At 41.9% G+C, this 20,444-nt stretch overlaps 1 protein-coding gene across 5 annotated transcripts; it reads left to right on the plus strand.

The window, feature by feature from the left end:
- Positions 1-3,248: 3,248 nt before the first annotated feature.
- HTATIP2 (HIV-1 Tat interactive protein 2) lies at positions 3,249-20,034 on the plus strand. 5 transcript variants are annotated; one of them, XM_036325662.1, is made up of 6 exons: positions 3,249-3,393; positions 3,906-4,101; positions 5,805-5,912; positions 14,908-15,045; positions 18,018-18,079; positions 18,830-20,034. In XM_036325662.1, exons 2-6 carry the CDS (start codon positions 3,907-3,909, stop codon positions 19,053-19,055), a joined length of 729 nt encoding a protein of 242 aa, XP_036181555.1. In that variant the 5' UTR covers positions 3,249-3,393; position 3,906; the 3' UTR covers positions 19,056-20,034. The 5 variants fall into 5 exon arrangements, with proteins under 5 accessions (XP_036181555.1, XP_036181554.1, XP_036181553.1 ...); XM_036325661.1 differs by having other exon boundaries at positions 3,297-3,393; positions 3,845-4,101; XM_036325659.1 differs by lacking the exon at positions 3,249-3,393 and adding an exon at positions 3,407-3,607.
- The last annotated feature ends 410 nt before the right edge of the window (positions 20,035-20,444 follow it).

Below are 20,444 nucleotides of genomic sequence, written 5' to 3' on the forward strand. Positions count from 1 at the left end.
AGTGTCAGATCCCACGTTGGCTTGAGTCAGGTGTCCTGCCCCGGCCGCTGGACAAACAGGCTCAGGTGTTTCAGATTCTTAGACGTAAGCTGGAACCTGTACTATGTTTCCATGAAACTGAGTGATTAGTGATAATATTAAAATTATTAACAGTAGTGGCTGACTTTCATTTCATGCTCAGTAGGAACTAAAGACATTGCTGAGTGCTTTACATGCAGCACTTTGCTTAATTTTTACAAGTTTCCTAAGAAGTCAGTAATGTTATAATCCTCACTTTACAGGTAAGGAAACGGAGGTTTAAAGAGGTGACATGCTTTGAGAAACACGGCAGCTTTGAAAGAATCTGTTTGGTGTAGTTCTCTGAGCCAGAAGACTGTCGTTCCAGGGCTGATTCTGCCACTTTCTAACTGGGTGACTTTTGGTGAGCTGCTTAACCTCTCTGTGTCTCAGTTTCCTTATCAGTAATAAAAATAATTCCTGCTTCATAAGGAAGTTGCAGGCGTTAAACAACTGAATCCTTACAAAGTGATTAATGGTACTAAGGGTTATATAAGTGCTTCTAAAACAGAAAGAAGAGAAGCTCAGGATGCGGCAGGTCACTATACAGTTTCCCCGAGGCGAAGACCATGTTTATCTCCTTATGAATATTATCAGGAAATGGATCCTAATAACATGTCCTGCATTGGTGAATTTCTCCTGTTTGCGGCAGAATCACCTGAAGAGCTTTAAAAACCACTGATCCTGATTCAGTAGGACCAGGGCAAGGCCCCGTCATCTTTATTTTTCTAAAGCTTCAAGAGATGCCCATGGGGAGCCAGATTTACAAGTCACTGCCATAGTACTTACATACCTACCAAGTTATTTTCCATAACAAGATAATATTTATTCCATGCTTACTACATACTAGATCTGAGTGCTTTCATTTAGATCATCTCATTTAACCCTCCAACAAAAACGTCATGATTTAGGTAATAATTATCAGTCATACTTTACAGATGGGAAAACCAAGGAACAGAAAGTTTAAGGAAGTTGCTCAAAGTCACTTACTTAGCTAGCTGGTGACGGAGTGAGGATTTTAAACCAGGTGGAATGGTGCCATGGCCTATATACTTAACTACCAACCTATATGGCCTTCACATTTGGTATTTAATTTGAGCTGTACCATAAATCTGTGCAGTATGCTGGTGTTGCCATTATCCCCAATGTATAGATGAGGAGACTAAAATTAAAAACTTGACCCAATGTACAGTAGTCAATGTAGCAGCTGGGGCTTATACCTGGGTCTTATCATTTGAAGTTCTATGCTCTTCCCATATTGTTGCAGAGAACTTCAAGTAACCAAGTATGATAGTTATTTTATAAGGTCTCTCATATGCATTACCTCTTCCTCTCTCCTGCTTTGGCCCATGCCTTCATCCTATAGGTTACTCTGACAAGAGCTTCAACCAAAAGCCTTCTTCCATTTTTACCTGCTCTCTGCATACTACTTCTAGCTCCATCTCCACCCACTAAATCACTAAATGTAGCTCACCAAGCAACCCTTTTGTTTAGAATTTGATTAACATTTGTATTATTTGTCATCTGTAGTAGGTTGAATAGTGTCACCCCAATTATATATATATATATTCCTAACCTCAAGAACTTGTGAATGTAACCTTGTGTGGGAAAAAGGTTTTTTTTGATGTAATTAAGCTAAAGATCTTCAGATTAGATCATGCTGAATTATATGGGCAGGCCCTAAATCCAATGACAAGTATTCTTTCTTTCTTTTTCTTTCTTTTTTTTTTTTTAGTTTGTTATAGATGTGTTTTTTAAAAAATATATTTTATTGATTTTTTTACAGAGAGGAAGGGAGAAGGATAGAGATTTAGAAACATCAATGAGAGAGAAACATCGATCAGCTGCCTCCTATACACCTCCTACTGGGGATGAGCCCGCAACCAAGATACATGCCCTTGACCGGAATCAAACCTGGGAACTTTCAGTCCTCAGGCTGACGCTGTATCCACTGAGCCAAACTGGTTAGGGCATGCATGACAAGTATCCTTATAAGAGAAAAGAGAAAAGACACAGACACACAGAAGAGAAGACCATTTGAAGACAGAGGCAGAGATTGGAGTCTTGCAGCCACAACCAGGGAACACCTGGAGCCTCCAGAAGCTGAAAGAAGTGAAAAATTCTCTCCTAAGCCTCCAGAGGGAGCATGGCCCCCCAACACCTTGATTTCAGACTTCTGGCCTCCAGACCTGTGAGGGAAGGAGTTCCCGTTGTTGTAAGCTGCCTAGTTTGTAGTAATTTGTTATGGCAGCCCAAGGACACAAATACACCATTTCTACACCTCTTCTTGACTTCAGAGATCATGCCATGTGTGGTTTCCCTGCTCATCCGGCCCTCTGTCTTGAATAAACCCTCTGCCCTACCTGGTGCTCCTTCACTGTCTTCTGCATGGGACCCTCATGTCCTTTATGTACCTTCCCTCACGTTGGAAAGAAGACATGCCACCTTAGCAGACTTCCGCTCAGCAGGGAACTGTCCTTTGAGGTGGCATGATACGGGAAAGATGAGCTCTGAAGGACAGGGGGGTGCTGTGGGCAGGGCACTTTGCCCATGAGTTACTGGCCATGTTTTCTCCTTCCCTTATTTTTTAAAACCCTTTGCTATGTTGTCTCCATTAAAGAACATGCCTGAGACTTAACGAGTCATACCGCATCCTTGAGCATCATTTGTCCCGTAAGGATGTTTGACAAGGTGACCCCTTACTCTCCTTCTAGGTCTCATATATAAGGTATAGACTATAGAGAAATTCTTTCATGCAAAGGAATTTTTTGAGCACCTATTAAGTGCTAAACACTGTCCCAAGAGCTGGGGTTACAGCAATGAGATAGATGTGGTGTCTTACCTCCCAGAGCAAGGTTTTTCCAGGCTGATGATTACTGTGGTCTGGATCACCAGGAGTCCCAAAGGGGAGAGGTGAGGAGCGTGTGAATGCAGAGGAATAGTGACACCCGAGAAAGGCAAGGAATAGCTTTGTTTTATTCTTCTTTGGGGTAGTTGGGTGGGAAGGTTTACATTTTGACATGGGTGAATTTGAGATGAAAATGCCCGATGCCCAACTGAAATTACAGGTTTTAGAAAGGGACCAGAGAAAGTCAAGTCTATTGGCTGAGACCTCAAATATAGGTAAGGTCAGCCCAGGGGGTGAAGAAGAACGCAGGGGAGCGGGCCCTGGAGGTGTCAGGGCCTCATCCCTTGCCCCTGTGCAGCGCACGTGCTCTCACGCCCATTCGACCAGCATCCAGGCTGCAGTGAGAACTTTGCATTTCCCCCCAAGTCCCGCCCTTGTAGGCGGGGCGAGGGCGCCACGCAGCGGAGTCACCAGGAAGAAGAAGCCGGGTAGGCATGGGCGTGGCCGCCGCCGACCCCCACGGCGGATCTGGGAGGGGCGCCCACAGTCGGGGGCGAGGGGACGCGGAACCCCGGGAAGGAGGGATGCCCGGATGCAACTGCCAACAGCGCTGAGCGCGGGGGCAGTGGCTGCGGTTGCGGCGCTGGTGGCCGCTCTGCTCCTGCTACGATGCCAGGACGCGGGGCCGGGGGCCGGCTCCAGGTAACCCACTGCTCTGGGGACGGAGCTGGGCCCCGCACCCTGTTGCGGAGGAAGGAGGGATCCGAACCAGGGGTAACAAGGGGGGACGGGGCCTCTTGGTGCCAGCAGTTTGTGGGCCCTTCCGAGCGGTGGGTTGGCACCCCGCCCTGCAGGTGACTCAGCACTTTCCCCAGGGCCCAGACCGCGGGAAATAATACTGTCTTCCTCCAGAACGAACACACATTCCTTGTTCCCCAGGGTGAGCCAGACCATCTCTTACACACCCTAAGATCCGCACCTGTTGATGTTATTTCTGTAGCATGGCTGCGACAGAGGCGCTGCCCAAGCTTCGGGAAGACTTCCGGATGCAGAATAAATCCGTCTTTATTTTGGGCGCCACCGGGGAAACAGGCAAAGTGCTCTTAAAGGAATTGCTGGAGCAGCGCCTGTTTTCCAGGGTCACAGTCATTGGCCGGAGGAAGCTGACCTTTGATGAGGAAGCTTATAAAAATGTGGTGGGTATTTGAGACTCAAAATGCACCCGCAGTGATTCAGCTTTGTGGACAGAATTTCGTGTTTAATTTAAGGTTGAACATTGCCCGTCAGTGGTGGGCGCTGCAAGAGGTGATCAAAATGTGGCCAAGGTCGGCCTGTGAGAGCCCAGTTGCTGGAAGCTGGAGGCCTGGGTTGTAAGTTCAGGCGGGCCTCCCCTCACTGTGTAGCCTTGGGCAAAGTCCTCGCAGTCTAAGGCAAGGCCTAGATTGCAGTGGGAGCTGGGGAGACAGAACAGCATTGCTTTCAGCGTCATTCAATCTGAGTTCTAGAGACAGTCCACTTCGCTTGTTTTGTCTCCCTGTTCACTCCACACTAACCTTGTCAGTGAATCAGGAAATGCTTTGCACAGCAGAAACAGCCTCTGGCATTGAAAGTAGGGCTCACATATAAGAATTTGCCCAGCCTGACTTCCCAGGGCTGCAGTGTTGTGTCTATAAGTGAAATATTCCTTCCTCTCACTATCACTTACACTTTCATGGTTAACCAAACAACACACCAGACTTGAGTGTGGTGTAAACACCCTAAATATTTGAAGTCTGAGCTTCGTGGAGAGTCCTGAGTTATTTGTGAAACTCAGTAAATTATAGTGTAATCCTGAGACCCCCTAATAAAAGAACTTGGTCCCACAGGTTTCACAGGTGGAACATTTTGGATAACAAATGGTCTCACAAATAAATGTTCTTGACTCCTGCAAGTCCAAGTTGAGGTCATTTTGCATATGTCTTTGGTCCCTCAGGACTTTTCTGTTTAAAATGGACATCTTTGCAGGCAGTAACACGTAGCCTTCCTAGTCTGGCTTCATGGGGTGTGCCCGATACTTCTGGTAATTAGAGACTGAAATCGAGTCTGTGCTTTGATAGTCTAGTTTTGGTGGCGCATCTTTTGGTCAGGCACTTAATGCAAACATGTTCCTTCAGCGCTGTGTACAGTGCCAGGAACATCCTTTTGAAAGAGGCGATGGTAGGGAAGGAAAGCATTTGAGTTCCAATTTGATGGATGAAAACTTCTCAAACTTTCTCTTTTAAGTTTCACAACAAACTTAGGTTAGATGGTGGTGCTTAAGTTTTAGTGAACATGAGAATTTCTAAGAGTGCTAGTTAAAAAAGAGCAGTTTCTGACTCAGAAGTATTGGTGTGAGACCTAAGAATATGCCCTTTTATCAAGCCACCCACTGGCTGATTTTAGTGCAGGTGGTTCATGGACTGGGCTGAAAGAAAGATTATAATTTGCATTTTACTCCTTAAAAACTGAGGCATATGATAAAAATAAATTGGCCAAAATTACATGTTTAGGAAGTAGCAGGCCCAAGACTCCAATGTAGGTATTTGAGGTTCCAAACACCATCCTTAACCCACATTATACCTCATTGCATTGGTATCCCTCTTGGTAATATGCAGACAGGTGTCTTATTTTTCCAAAGAGAAAATTATAATTGAACCTGACTTTAGAGATCTGGATCACCCCTAGTCCAATTATGTGTACCAGGGCTGTATTAGTGCATTGTTGATTTGAAATTCAGATTAATTGGTGGGAGAAAATGAGCTTGCAAAATTTGATGTTAAGTGGTCAGACTCTTCACTAATGCTCTGTACTTTATTCTTTAAATGTAGAGGGCTATTTAAAAAAATGACATCAAGTTCTATTCAGCTGTGTTCTTGTCTAGAATCAAAAAGTGGTGGACTTTGAAAAGCTGGACGACTATGCTTCTGCCTTCCAAGGTCATGATGTTGGATTCTGTTGCCTGGGTACCACCAGAAAAAAAGCCGGGGCGGTAAGGAAGAAATATATCCGTATCCCTGTTCATTGGCCAGTACTGTCAAAGATTCTTTTCTTACTTACTCTTTTTCTTTACATTTGCAGTGCTTAATTGTAAATAAGCTCTTATCATTGAAAATTTCATATACTGCCCTCACCTTTGCTGTGCTTTGAATAGCAGTGATAAGTTCATCTTTCCTTCAAAGTAATCCTTGAGTTCAGGCCTGTGTGCGTATTTACATCATCTTGCAAATATTGCTGTCATTACATCCCCTGGCTAAACTCGTTATAGCAGAATAAAAGTAACTAGCTCATGCTATTAGAAGTAAGCTTTTTTAATTTTTCTTTATAAATATTTTAAACTTAAAGCATTCTCTCTCACTTGAGTGATTTTCTTCAACCTATTTTTGTGCCAAGCTTTAAACTTCTGGGATAGGACATCAGAACAGAGGCACGATTCAGCTAGCCTCCAGTGATGACTCAGCCCCAGCAATGATTCAACCCCAGCGGTGATTCAGCCTTAACTGACTCAGAACTGTTCCAGCACATTTTATTTTATTTTTAATAGTGCTCTAAATTGCATTGCCCTTATCTAGAAGTCATAGTTTACTACATAGTTAGAAGTCATAGCTTACTGCGTAGATCTTGAGAAAGTGTTAATACATCTTACTTATACTTTGTCCCTCTCGCAGAATTTACTTGCTGGAGCTAAACATGTCCATTAAATATGCATGACCACAGTGCCGCCATGGGGCTTATTGTGGGTTTATAAACAGGTCCATGCATCAGAATCATTAGGAGAACACATGTTTAAGAACTATTGGTAGCAGCACAATTTACCATAGCTAAGATTTACCATAGCCTAAGTGCCCATCAGCAGATGAGTGGATTAAAAAACTGTGGTACATCTACACAATGGAATACTATGCTGTGGTAAAAAAGAAGGAATTCTTACCATTTGCAACAGCATGGATGGAACTGGAGAGCATTATGCTAAGGGAAATAAGCCAGTCAGAGAAAGATAAATATCATATGATCTCACTCATTTGTAGAATATAATGAACAACATAAACTGATGAACAAAAATAGATCTAGAGACAGAGAAGCATCGATCAGACCATCAAACCTCAGAGGGAAGGCAGGGGAGGGTGAGGTTAAGGGAGAGAGATCAACCAAAGGACTTGTATGCATGCAAATAAGCCTAACCAATGGACACCGACACCAGGGGGGTGAGAGCATGGGGAGGGGGGAGGGCAATAAGGGGATAAGGACACATATGTAATACCTTAATCAATAAAGAAAAAAATAAAGATAAAGAACTATTGGTGTATATCAACTAAGGAGTTAGTCTCAGTTGTATTTCTCTGGGCCTCCTGGTGATCTAAAGAATAATTCCATGTATGCTTTCAGTAGGGATCTGTTTCCAAATCTTCTGCAGTTCTACCATGTCCACTTTGGAAGACAGCTGGGTTCTGAGCTCTGTGCTGAGAAGCGTCCCAGGATTTGGCACATTCTTTCTCCTAGAAAGGGTCATGTTCCTGCTTGGTGGCTTGTGCAGTCTTCATTGTCCCAGGGATACTCACAAGCGGTGTGTCCTCTAAAAGCATTCAAAAAGTTTTGTTCTGTCTGAATTGCCAACCTGATTTTGGTGGTGACTCAGCAAAAATAACAGAAAACAAAACACTGCATTAGGCATAGAGCAGCTGATTTTCATGACATAAGGCAAATCTCATAGGGAAAGAAGAAATTGCTTTATTGCATCCAAATTGTTTAATGCAATTTTAATCAGAGGCATTGGGTGTCTTTCCTATTTAGAACATTTTTTTAGATGGATTTGGTTTCCCACTTCTCAGGCTGCTCAATATCTTTTCTTTTCCAAAATCTGTTTGAAAAGAAAAGACAAACATAATGAATAAGTAAGCAGGAGAAAGACTACTAAGGCAAAGATGATCTCAGAAATGAGTTAGGGCTAAATGGTTTAAGGTGATAGTGACCAAAAGTAAGCTGCCAATTTTTAATCCAAGGGTTTGTAAACTACATACTGTGGGCCAAATACAGCCCTTGTTTTGTACAGCCCCGATCTGAGAATGCTTTTATACTTTTAAATGATTAAAAAATTCAAAAGAGGAATAATATGTTGTGGCACCTGAAAATATAAGAAATTCAAATTTCAGTATCCATAAAGTTTTATTGGAACATAGCTATTCTCTTTACTTTATTATCTATGGCTGCTTTTGCACCATGGTGTCAGAGCCATGTAATTGCAACAGAAGCCTGCAAATCTGAAAATATTTACCATTCCATCTTTTACAGGAAAAGATTGCCCACCCCTATTGTAATTTCTATTGTTTTATTTGATGTCTAGGAGGGGACATGTGAAGTGACAAGGTCCTAGGTGGTTTGAGGGACCCAGATCATAGGCTCTGGATACTAGGTAGCTGTGGGACTTCAGGTGTGTGCTTAGCTCCTGTGGACCGCTGCCTCCTTGTCTGTACTGAGAGTCAGGTGACCACTAAAGCCCGTTTGGCCTGCAGAATTCTTTGATTTTTATAACACAGAGAATAGAAATTCCCAGCTGGGAAAATTCTGTGAGAGTATAGAGATTTACTCATGAATCCTCAGTACCTGTTTGGCTTTATTTTTCTACCCAGAGCTCTTCCTCTAACCAAGATCTTGATTCCACCACTGCACATCAAATACAGAGGTGCCCTCCAGGATACAAACAGCTGGGGTGTCAGATGATAGCATTTGTTGTTCATCAGCATCTCTGTTTTCTAGTCTGATCGATAGGGTTGGAGTAAAGGGGAAAGAATCTGAAGCAAAAATATGGCTAAGTGGAACCCTTTACAGAACGATAGATCTGCCCTTCTTGGAAAAGGATCCCCCTGACCTTGAGTCATTTTGGCATGCTTGCTGGTTTCATCAGTCAATGCTGAAATACTCTGTTTTAGGGAGAGTTGTTCTTAAGCCAGTGTTCCCAGTTTTCAGGCATTGGTAAAGAAGACTAGAAATACTTAGTAGCTTTGGATTTTAATAAGATTTGAATAAATAGTAATTGGAGAGTTTGTCTCCCTTGATGTTTGTGGAGCCTGTGAAGATACCTCTGCTGAGTCGTTTTACATTGTGTTTATTCTTTCAAGTGGGTACTGGGAAAGGAAATGTAGAGTGGGAACATATTTGATCAATTCCTTTTTCTAGAAGGAACTCTGATTTCTAGCTTAGAGTGGCCTACACTGACTTTGGAATCATAAAGACACAGTAGCATAATGGACTTCATGCTCTCAGAAGAGACGTCTTTTCTCCTGCCCTATGGTTAGGGAAACTAAATACAGTTTTTCCAGAAATTGTGTTTCTGGGATATGGAATAGCTTGTTTTACTTCTCTTTTCTTTTTTTTTCTTTTTTTGCGCCATTAGAGAATAAGAAAAGGTGTTAGTAAGATTTTAAAGATGGCTCCTTTCTATCTATCAATGGAATCTTCCTCACTCCAAAGAAATTGATGTGTGCGGATGTCTCTGAGTCAGTTGGCAGAATCCACGTTTACGTTTGGTTTCTAAGTCCTTGAAAGCCATTGACCCTGTTGCTTTTGAATTTCATTCACCAGCTAAAAAGGCACGCATCAGGGTGGGGGAAGTGAAATTCAAAATTTGTGGGCCTGGAAAAATGCGTATTTATAATCAGCTTGAGGGCTCAGAGGATTTGTGAAATCGGTTTGGATTAACAGCCATTGGTTGCTAATAAAACAATATTTAGCTTTGTCTGGAGAACAGCGATGGAGAAAGGTATGGGCACCTTGTCAAGCGGGCCCATTGAGCAGGGATGATGGGTTAAGCGTGGGGGTCTCCGAAGCAGCGTGGGTGCTCCTCCTTCAAGGAGCGGTTGTCAGTTGTTAGCGAGGCCGGTGAAAGGAAGGACGCCAGAGTCTGATGGCTGGGGTGGTATTGATGTGCCTGAGCTGACTAATCAGATTGAAAAAGTCCCATGGTATTTATGTCACTTTAATTTTCATCAAACAATTGGAGCCGACAGCACTCTATTAAGGAGAGGTTGATCCAGAACTAAAGCCAAATAAATTAGGGTCTCAATTTAATCAAATTATCCCTTTACTGGCTGTGGATTAAGTGAGAGAGACAGCGTCGGTCTAGAGACTGGTGATTGGCTGAATCTTTCCCTTCTTTTTAAAGAAGCTGATGAAAGAAAAGCATTTTAACAGAGACAACTATAATGCACCTTCCAAGAAATAGTGATAAAACCACAGCCACAACAAAAAGAAACTTATTTCACCAGTCAACTATGTCATTTTACTATGAACAACGAACCTGTTATTAAAATCAGAGTTCTGGTGAATTACAGTGAGGGGAAGAAATAGACCTGGAAGAGAAAGTGAGTGTTTTAGAATTTTTCTATGTAGTTTTGGACTGTTTTTCTCATTTTGGAGGATGGCTCGGAGGAGAATCACATCCCTCTCTCAGGATGTGCTGAGAATTAAAATTGGGTTGCTTCACACTGATTTAAGAAAGCAATAACCTACGTTCAAATCAGTATGTAGGACAGGGCTTCAAGTCAGGGTAGAATGTCCAAGTATAGATACAAAAAGAGATGGTGTTCATTCATTAGTTAAGACTTAAGTTTATGTTCCCTAAAGTAAGGCAGAAAAATGAGGCTGTTGTGCTGGGAACAATGAGAAAGGAGGACAAGAGAGGCTTTTGGGGTGATAGTAAGGTTTTATTTCTTTTCTTTAAATATATATTATTGATTTTTAGAGAGAGGAAAGTAGAGGGAGAGATAGAAACATTGATGAGAGAGAAATATCCCATCAACATTAATCAGCTGCCTTCTGCACGCCCCTTGCTGGGGATCGAGCCCACAACCCAAGCATGTGCCCTGACTAGAAATCGAAGTAGAGAGAGACCTCTTGGGGCATGGTATATGCTCAACTGCTGAGCCACACCAGCCGGGCTCTATTTCTTGATTTTAGGAGCTGGTTACAGAGTAATGCTCAGTTTATGAAAATTCATCAAGCTCTATACTTACAATATGTTTACTTTTCTTTTATGGTTTACTTCAGTACAAAGTTAAAAATGTTTGCTTGGGGCTATTGTTTTCAAATTGAATTCTGTATTAGTTTCCTTCCTTTTTTTCAGTTTTTTTTTTTTAATTTCAAGAAAAACGATCTTAAATATAATAATGTTACATGCAGTAAACCTTAATATTTCAAGAAAAATGATCTTTTTAACACTTTTTAAAAAATATATATTTTATTAATTTTTTACAGAGAGGAAGGGAGAGGGATAGAGAGTTAGAAACATTGCCCTGACCGGTTTGGCTCAGTGGATAGACTAGAGCTTCGGCCTGCGGACTCAGGGGTCCCAGGTTCGATTCCGGTAAAGGGCAGGTACCTTGGTTGCGGGCATATACCCAGTGGGGAGTGTGCAGGAAGCAGCTGATTGATGTTTCTCTCTCATTGATGATTCTGACTCTCTATCCCTCTCCCTTCCTCCCTGTAAAGAATCAATAAAATATATTTAAAAAAAAAAAAGAAACATCGATGAGAGAGAAACATCTATCAGCTGCCTCCTGCACACTCCTCACTGGGGATGTGCCTGCAACCAAGGTACATGCCCTTGACCGGAATCAAACCCAGGACCCTTCAGTCCGCAGGCCAATGCTCTATCCACTGAGCCAAACCGGTTAGGGCAAGAAAAACAATCTTAAATATAATAATGTTACATGCAATAAACATTAATATCTCAAAAAACAATTTTAAATATGATAATGTTACATGCAATAAACATTAATATTTCAAGAATAAAAGGATTTTAAGTATAATAATATTACCCAAACTGTACTAACATAGTCTGATATCACAAAAGTTCTAGGAAATATTAAAAATCTGCAAATAACAGGATTGCTTCTATTATATTCTAGAATATTTTTTTTCTCCCTCTGGCTCTATTTTTGTTCATCAGTTTATGTTGTTCATTATATTTCACAAATGAGTGAGATCATATGATATTTATCTTTCTCTGACTGGCTTATTTTGCTTAGCATAATGCTCTCCAGTTTCATTCATGCTGTTGCAAATATTAAGAGTTCCTTCTGCCGAAACCGGTTTGGCTCAGTGGATGGAGCATCAGCCTGCGGACTGAAGGGTCCCAGGTTCGATTCCGGTCAAGGGCATGTACCTGGGTTGCGGGCACATCCCCGGTGGGGGATGTGCAGGAGGCGGCTGATCGATGTTTCTCTCTCATCGATGTTTCTGACTCTCTATCTCTCTCCCTTCCTCTCTGTAAAAAATCAATAAAATATATTTAAAAAAAAAAAAAAAAGAGTTCCTTCTGCAGCATAGTATTCCATTGTGTAGATGTACCACAGTTTTCTAATCCACTCATCTGCTGATGGGCACTTAGGCTGTTTCCAAATCTTAGCTATGGTAAATTGTGCTGCTATGAATATAGGGGTGCATATATCCTTTCTGATTGGTGTTTCTGATTTCTTGGGATATATTCCTAGAAGTGGGATCAGTGGGCCAAATGGGAGTTCCATTTTTAATTTTTTGAGGATAATTTCCTTCCTTTTTCTAAAAAAAAAATCTTTATTGTTGAGAGTCTTACAGATGCTCCCCCTCCCTCAACCCCCCCCCCCTTGCTTTCCTCCACCCAGTTCCTGCCCTGCCCCAGGTATTAGTTTTCCACAGCTGATGTAACAAATTACCTCAAATTTAGTGGCTTAAAACAATGTAAATGTTTTGTCTTACAGTTCTGTAAGTTAGAAGTCCGGCATGAACTTAGCTGAGATAAAATGAAGGTGTTGAGAGGGCTCTAGAGGAGAATCCGTTTCTTTACCTTTACCAGTTTCTCTTGGCCACCGGCATTCTTTGGTTCATGGTCCCCTCTTTCCATCTTTAAGGCCAGCTGTGGGAAATCAAGTGCTTCTCACATTGAATAACTCAAACCCCTTCTGCTTTCCTTTTCTACTTCTAAGGACTCTTGTTATTGCATTGGGCCCAGTTGGATAATACGGAATAATCTTAATTTTAGGCCAGCTGATTGATTAGTAACCTTAATTCTACCTATAATCTCAATTTCCCCTTTTACTCTTAAATTTTTTTTTCAATTACAGTTGACATACAATATTATGTTAGTTTGAGGTATACACCATAGTGATTAGACATTTACATAACTTATGAAGTGATTACTTTGATATGTCTAGCACCCATCTGACATCATACATTGTTTAATACTATTGACTACATTCTCTATGCTATACTTTACATCCCATGACTGTTTTTATATCTGGCAACTAGTATATGTTAATCCCTTCAACTTTTTCACCCATCCCTCCCCCCATCCCCTCTCTCCATTTTCGCAGTCATCTGTATCTTGCTGTGGAAACTAGCATACTCACAGGTGTGGGGATTAGGGCTCAGACATCTCGGAGGGGCCACTGGTCTGCCTACTGAAAGCATGAATTAGTCATTTTTGTTCTCTGGAGATAGTGTGGGAGAAGAAGGCACATGGGTATAGTAGAGAGCACTGCTCAGGGAGTCCACAATTTGCACTCCACTCTCAGCTATCTCACTTATTAGCGAGCAGTTCATCAGACCACTGAGCCTTGTTTTCACAGCTCTATAAAGGGGGGGCGGGGGGGGCAGTGGGATGTGATGTTTCCTCAGGTGGTGTTTCTAACATCTCCATATGAAATAAAATGTTTAGAATCAGCCCTAGCTGGTTTGGCTCCATGGATAGAGCATCAGCCTACAAACTGAAGGGTCCAGGGTTCGATTTCGGTCAAGACACATGCCCAGGTTGTGGGCTCGATCCCCAGTAGGGGGTGTGCAGAAGGCAGCTAATCAATGATTCCCTCTCATCATTGATGTTTCTATCTCTCTCTCCCTCTCCCTTCCTCTCCAAAAACAATAAAAATATATTTTAAAAAATCACTGGGGGCAGCAGTCAGCCTTCAGATTTACAATCCTGATGACATAAAACCTCATTTACATAATTGTGGGTACCTCTGGAGTTCCGATTCAGGAGACCTTAGACTTCTCATCAGCTGTCTGAGTTTGAGGATGCCAGATTTTGGGTGATCCCAGGAAGCGTTACTACATGGAATTTCCTTGTCTGGGGACAGGCACGTGTCCTTATGAGGCCCTGGAAATGCGTCTTATATTCTATTGTTTGCACCATGCTCTCCCCTCCTCCTTTTATTGCCTCTTAGTTCTTTTCTAATTGGGTTTGCCTTTTCTCCACTTTCAAGTATTTTTGGAGCACCTACCATGATGCTGGGCATATACTGATGCTGAGATGCGAATTAAGAAGAAAGACCCAACCATTACCCTCATTGGACTGAGTCTAGACTGGGATTTCCAAACATTCTTGATTATGCACCTGTTAGTAAAAAAAAAAAAAAAAAAAAAAAAAAAAAAAAAAAAAAAGGAGGATGCACTGTTTACTAATATGTAAAACATACACAAAATTGGGAATTAAATAGACTGTTCTCATAGTGCCTGGGCAGTGTTCTCAGCCCTGCTTTGAGACCCTACCATGTTAGAGTTGACACAGAAGAGAGACAACAGAGAGGACTGTAAAGGTGTAAAATTGTTAAAAGACAAAGAACTGTGTGGCTAAAAACAGTCTTGCAACCTGATATCATTGTTACTTTCGCTCCTTGATGATTTGTTTGGTGTCTGTGTTTCAATGCCATTTTGTGTGTTTTTTAATTTTTATTTACATTTTTGAAACAAGAAAAACAACAGTTCACCCACGGGCTTTGGTTTTTCATTGCGTCCTGGCCTTGCTGCTAAAGCTGGTAGTCTATCCTGAGGATCACACTTGGAGCCTTTCCCAAGGGCTAAGACCAACATTCATGCTTTGTGTAGATGCATTTTATTTAGATCCTATCACCCCTCTCCCCCCATCAGACCTCCTAGCCTGCCACCCAGGCTGAGTAGTAATCTTTAAGATGAACTCACAGCTTTTTGGAAATAACTTATTTCTGTTCCCCCCTCAGGAGGGATTTGTTCGTGTTGATCGAGATTATGTCCTGAAATCTGCAGAGCTGGCAAAAGCTGGAGGGTGCAAACATTTCAACCTGCTGTCCTCTAAAGGAGCTGACAAGTCGAGCAATTTTTTATATCTGCAAGTTAAGGTTTGTGCGTGTTTCTCTCTTATATATACTTTGGAGAACCCTAGATAATTGGCAGTGCTAAATAATAGAGAATGCTAAATATTACAAAAATGCCCTAATTGCATTAGATTACACATTTTTATAGGTACAGGGACTGTTGTTTGCAGGGATATATTTAGTAAACAGAGTGACTGGAAGGACCCAGTAATCCTGAAATGAAATACAGCAGCTCTGATCTTGAATTATCAGCACGGAATCTTAACATTAGAAGAGACTTTGAGGCAGTGATTCTTAAACTTTTCCAAAGTAGATGATATTTTATTGGTATGGTTTTTGTCCTCAAGGAATTTGTAATATGCTTGTTTTGGAGGATCCTTAAGTTTGGTAATTCGCTAGAAGGTCTCACAGGACTCAGAATATAGTCATACTCCCAGCTCTGACTTATTACAATGAAAGGCTATAAAGCAAAGCCAGTAAAGGGAAGAAATGCATGGAGTGAAGTCTGGAGCAAACTAGGCACAAGCTTCCAAGAGTTCTCTCCCAGTGGAGTTGCATGTGCTTAATTTCTCCAGCCGTGAGTATTGTCTACCAGAGAAATTCACCTGGGCTCAGGAGTCCAGGGTTTTCATGGGGGTCAGTCCCGTAGGCACCCTCAGCTTAGACACAATTACAGACTTCCAGAAGGAAAGCAAGTGTTCTGCACAAACCACATTGTTTGTACAAATAGTGTAAGCACAGTAAACTACCCATATCAATTTCATCGGTTCTCAACCTGTGGGTCGTGACCCCTTTGGTGGTTGAACAACCCTTTCATAGGGGTCGCCTAAGACCATCCTGCATATCAGATATTTACATCACGATTCATAACAGTGGCAAAATTGCAGTTATGAAGTAGCAATGAAAGTAATTTTATGGTTGGGTCACAACATGAGGAACTGTATTTAAAGGGCCAGAAGGTTGAGAACCACTGAATTAGGTAATGATGGGACCATTCCTGAAATCCAAGTTCCCAAGCCAAAGGCCAACCTTGCAAGCAAGCTTTTCTGAGATAGCAGCCTCAGCCTGCTGGGTTAACGCTTAAGCACCCTGCTAGCAGAGACAAAGCACATCTTTGTAAAAAGCTAAGTGAGAAACGTGTCCACATAAAAACTTCTATCTGAATGTTCATAGAAGCATTATTCTTAAGAGCCAGAAGCAACCCAAATACCCATTATCTGATGACTGGATGGATAAAATGTGGTATATACATACAAAATGTATTATTCAACTACGAAAGGGAATGATATATGCTACAACATGGGTGAAACCTGAAAACATTATGCTAAATGAGGGAGGGCAGTCACAAAAGGACACAACATGTATGATTCCATTTATATGAAATGTCCAGAATAGGCAAATCTATAAAGACAAAGACTAGTGGTTGGCTAAGGCTCAGAGGGAAGGGTGGGACTGAGTGCTATTTGGTACTGGGTTTCTTTTTGGGGTAATAAAATGTTCTAAGATAGCAGGTGAAGGGGGCAAAACTTTGTGAATATACTAGAAAACAGTTAGTTAGTTAGTTAGTCCTCATCTGAGGATATTTTTCCATTGATTTTTTGAGAGAGTGGAAGTTGGGGGAGAGACAGAGAGAGAGCATTGATGTGAGAGAGACCCATTGATTGGTTGCCTCCAGCATGCACCCCGACCAGGGCCGGGGATCAAGCCTGCAACCAAGGTACATGCCCTTGACCAGAATTGAACCCAGGACCCTTCAGTCCACGGGCCTACTGTATATGGACCTAGCCAAACCATCTATGGCATAGAAAACATATATATTTTAAAAAAGCTACCTAAGATTGCCCTGGTTGGTGTGGCTCAGGTAGTTGAGCATCATCCTACGCACTGAAAGGTTGCCAGTTCGATTCCCACTCAGGGCACATGCCTAGGTTTCGGGTTCAATCCCTGGTCGGGGTGCGTGTGGGAGGCAACCAATTGGTGTTTCTCACATCAATGTTTCTCTCGCTCTCCCTTCCTCTCTCTCTAAAATCAGTAAAAACGTATTTTTTTTTAAAAAAAAGAAAATATTTAAGCATAAGACCATCAAAAATGAAACATTTAAAAAAAAAAGGCTACCTAAGATTATAGGATGTGACAGGTTAAGTGCCAAATGAATGGTATGAACAGGCCAAGAAGGGGAGGAGAGCATGCTGCTTAATTCATCAGTCCTTTAGATGTACCTGTTACTGAGCTCCTCAGACATTTTTGTTCATGGAGATGCCTGGCATGAAAATTCATGGTATGTTTAACAAATTTTATTTAAAGCATTATCTAGATGTAATCTCACTGTCTCTAACCCCACCTTTCTTGGTGGGGTTTGTTAGGAAATGAATAATATAGAGGGGGTCTGTGGATCTGCTGACCCACTGGAATTACCTGGAAACCAAAAAAGGTTTATGTCTGCAAGCCTGTAACATTAATTCTGGACTAATGGGAGGTTATTCTTTATGGTTGAACTCCTAACATGTCACGTATTCTCTCTGGATCTGTTAGTATCAGTCAAATGAGAAGCTAGGTGACTATGCAGACGTTCACTCATTCAGTGCATTTTCTTTTTTAAAAATTACTGCATGTCAAGATTAAATGATCTCTTCCTTAACTTCCCAGACTCTCTGGAAAGTTAAGGATAAATCTGGATAAGGGTATTTACAAGTATAGTGGACCCTTGAACAAGGTGGGACTTCACATGTAGTAAAAAATCCATGTATAACTACAGTTGGCCCCTCACATATGTGGATTTCCTTGAAGCCTTGCAGTGAGTTTGAACTGTGGGAGTCTATTGAGAAAAACCACTCACACAGTTTAAATCCATGTTGTTTAAGGGTCAGTTCTACTGAGACCCACAGAAGCAGATTATCTTAAAAACCCAGTTACTCTTTCTCAAGCATTATAGTAAGTTGGTTTTGATTAAATACTAAAGCTATGTTTTGTTTTTTGTGGTGTGTTTTTTTAAACAGGGAGAAGTGGAAGATAGGGTGGAAGAATTAAAATTTGATCGTTACTCCATATTTAGGCCTGGGTGAGTATTCAAGCTACCTAAGAACACACCACTGCTGGCTATTCCCTGGAAGGGAGTTTTCATTTGAAGAGGCTGACAACTAAGATACCTAAGACATGAAAGAGGTTGTCTAGGGTGGATTATTCTCTGAAGAGCCCACCTTTTGTCTTTGAAGGAAAGGGTGGGACAGTTGGTGGTGCCAGGTTCAGAATAGTGTGGAATTTCCTGAATGGCTTTTGCTGCCTTCTTTTTAAAAATCCTTTCCATGCACCAAGTTAAACCTTTTACCCACTGTGTTAGTCTGTTCAGGCTGCCATAACAGAATAACACCATAGACTGGGTGGCTTAGACAATAGAAATTCATTTTCTTGCAATTCCAAAGACTAGAAGTCCAAGATCGAGGTGCCATCAGGGTAGTGTCTGGTGAGGTCTGTCTTCCTGGCTTGTAGATAGGCTCCTGTGTGTCCTCGCATGATCTTTCCTCTGTGTGGGCATGGGGGGGGGGGGGGGGGGGGGAGAGAGAGAGAGAGAGAGAGAGAGAGAGAGAGAGAGAGAGAGATCTAATATCTCTTCCACTTCTGTAAGGACACCAGTCCTATCAGATTAGGATCCCACCTTAATTACCTTCTTAAAGGCACTGTCTTCATGTGCAGTCATACTGGGGGTTGGGGCTTCAACATGAATTTAGTGGAGACACAGCTTAGTCCATCACACTCTCTGGTCTGAATGCAGTTTACCATCTTTCCCTCTGCTTTTTTGTTTTCTCTTTAGAGTTCTGTTATGTGACAGGCAAGAATCTCGCCCAGGTGAATGGTTGGTTAGGAAATTTTTTGGCTCCTTACCAGAATCTTGGGCCAGTGGGCATTCTATACCAGTGGTGACTGTGGTTCGAGCAATGCTGAACAACGCAGTGACACCAAGTGACAAGAAGAAGGAACTGCTGGAAAACAAGGCCATCCACGACCTGGGGAAAGCCGATGGCTCTCTTAAGCCATGATCACACCTGAGAAATGCTTTTTTGGTCAAACTCAGCACCCATCACCTAATCGCCAATTTAAAGGTCTAAAAAGAAAAGCATGCTTTAACTGTGTTTCACTATTTTCAGCCACCTGGGTCCAATAAAAAAATGATTGTGCTCTGCCACAGCAGCTGGGAGCCTGGTTGTTGACCCTTGAACAACATGGGTTTGATCTGAGCAGTTCCATTTATATGGGGATTTTTTTCAATAAATACTGCAAGTGTATTTTCTATTCCTTATGTTTTATTAATATTTTCTTTTCTCTAGCTTATTTTTTTTTTTTGGTGGGGAAATCAAGTTCTAGCTCATTTTATTGCAAGAATACAGTATATAATACATATAACATATAAAATATGTATTATTGTGCTGTTTATGTTGTTGGGAAGTCTTCTGGTCAACGGTACACTATTAGTACAGTTGGCCCTCTACATCTGCAGATTCCCAACCTCAGATCGAAAATATTGTTTCCAATCCACAGTTGCTTGAATCTGTGGGTGTCAAACCTGTGGCTATGAAGGGCAGAGTGTAAAGTTTGGGGGGGTCAAAAGTTATATGTGGATTTTCAACTGCACCAGGGTAGCACCCCTAACCCACCTGTGGTTCAAGGGTCAACTCTACAGCACCCAGGGAGCTTTTCAAACATGGGGCTTCACAGGCTCTGTCTGACTCAGACCTTCTGAATCCAATATTTTGGGGGGATGGGCACAGGAATCTGCTGTTTTGTGTGAGTTTCCCCTGGTGAATCTGATGCCGCTGGTGCGGAGGCAGCTCTGAAGTGCTTGTCTGCAGAGTGACGGCAGCAGTGCAGACCTTATGTAGCATGCAGATGAGTTCTGCTCTAAAATTGTTGACATTGGGGTCTCCAAGATACTCAGTGCTGACTGCATATAATTGTGTCAGTGAACATTGTGCCTTACTACTTCTTTAGAATATATAATAAAATTTATTATACAACTGAGCTTTTATAATTCCTAATTAAATAGAGGAATAAAAATAAATGGACAAATCCTGGGTGCCTCTTAGATTGTTAGGAAATGCCCAAGTATCAGTGGTAATATGCAGTATTTTGGCCAATGGGATGATATAATAGCGGCTAATATTTATCAGGTGCTTGCTAAGTGTCAGCCTTTACACATGCTGTCTGTCCTTGAACCCTCCAAACAATCCTTGCAATGGTTATAGGTGGTACTTGCTGTTAGTGAACAAAAGTTCACTGCCCACAGCACACAGAAGCCGAACTATGGCACAGGCTTTTCTTTAAGAAAAGGAAGGAGCTTTATTCGCAAGTCAGCTGGAAGAAGACAGGGGGCAAGGCTCAAATCTGTCTCATCCCGGACTCTGGGTGGGTTTTAAGGAGGAGCAGTTAAG

This window comes from Myotis myotis, unplaced genomic scaffold (genome assembly GCF_014108235.1).
Source record: "Myotis myotis isolate mMyoMyo1 unplaced genomic scaffold, mMyoMyo1.p scaffold_m19_p_10, whole genome shotgun sequence".
Classification (NCBI taxonomy): Eukaryota; Metazoa; Chordata; class Mammalia; order Chiroptera; family Vespertilionidae; genus Myotis; species Myotis myotis.

Coding starts and splice junctions, on each gene's coding strand:
- HTATIP2 (XM_036325659.1), top strand. CDS start 3,498: ATGCAACTGCCAACAGCGCTGAGCGCGGGGGCAGTGGCTGCGGTTGCG. Junction 4,102..5,804: donor AGGAAGCTTATAAAAATGTG/GTGGGTATTTGA, acceptor GTTCTTGTCTAG/AATCAAAAAGTGGTGGACTT. Junction 5,913..14,907: donor CCAGAAAAAAAGCCGGGGCG/GTAAGGAAGAAA, acceptor TTCCCCCCTCAG/GAGGGATTTGTTCGTGTTGA.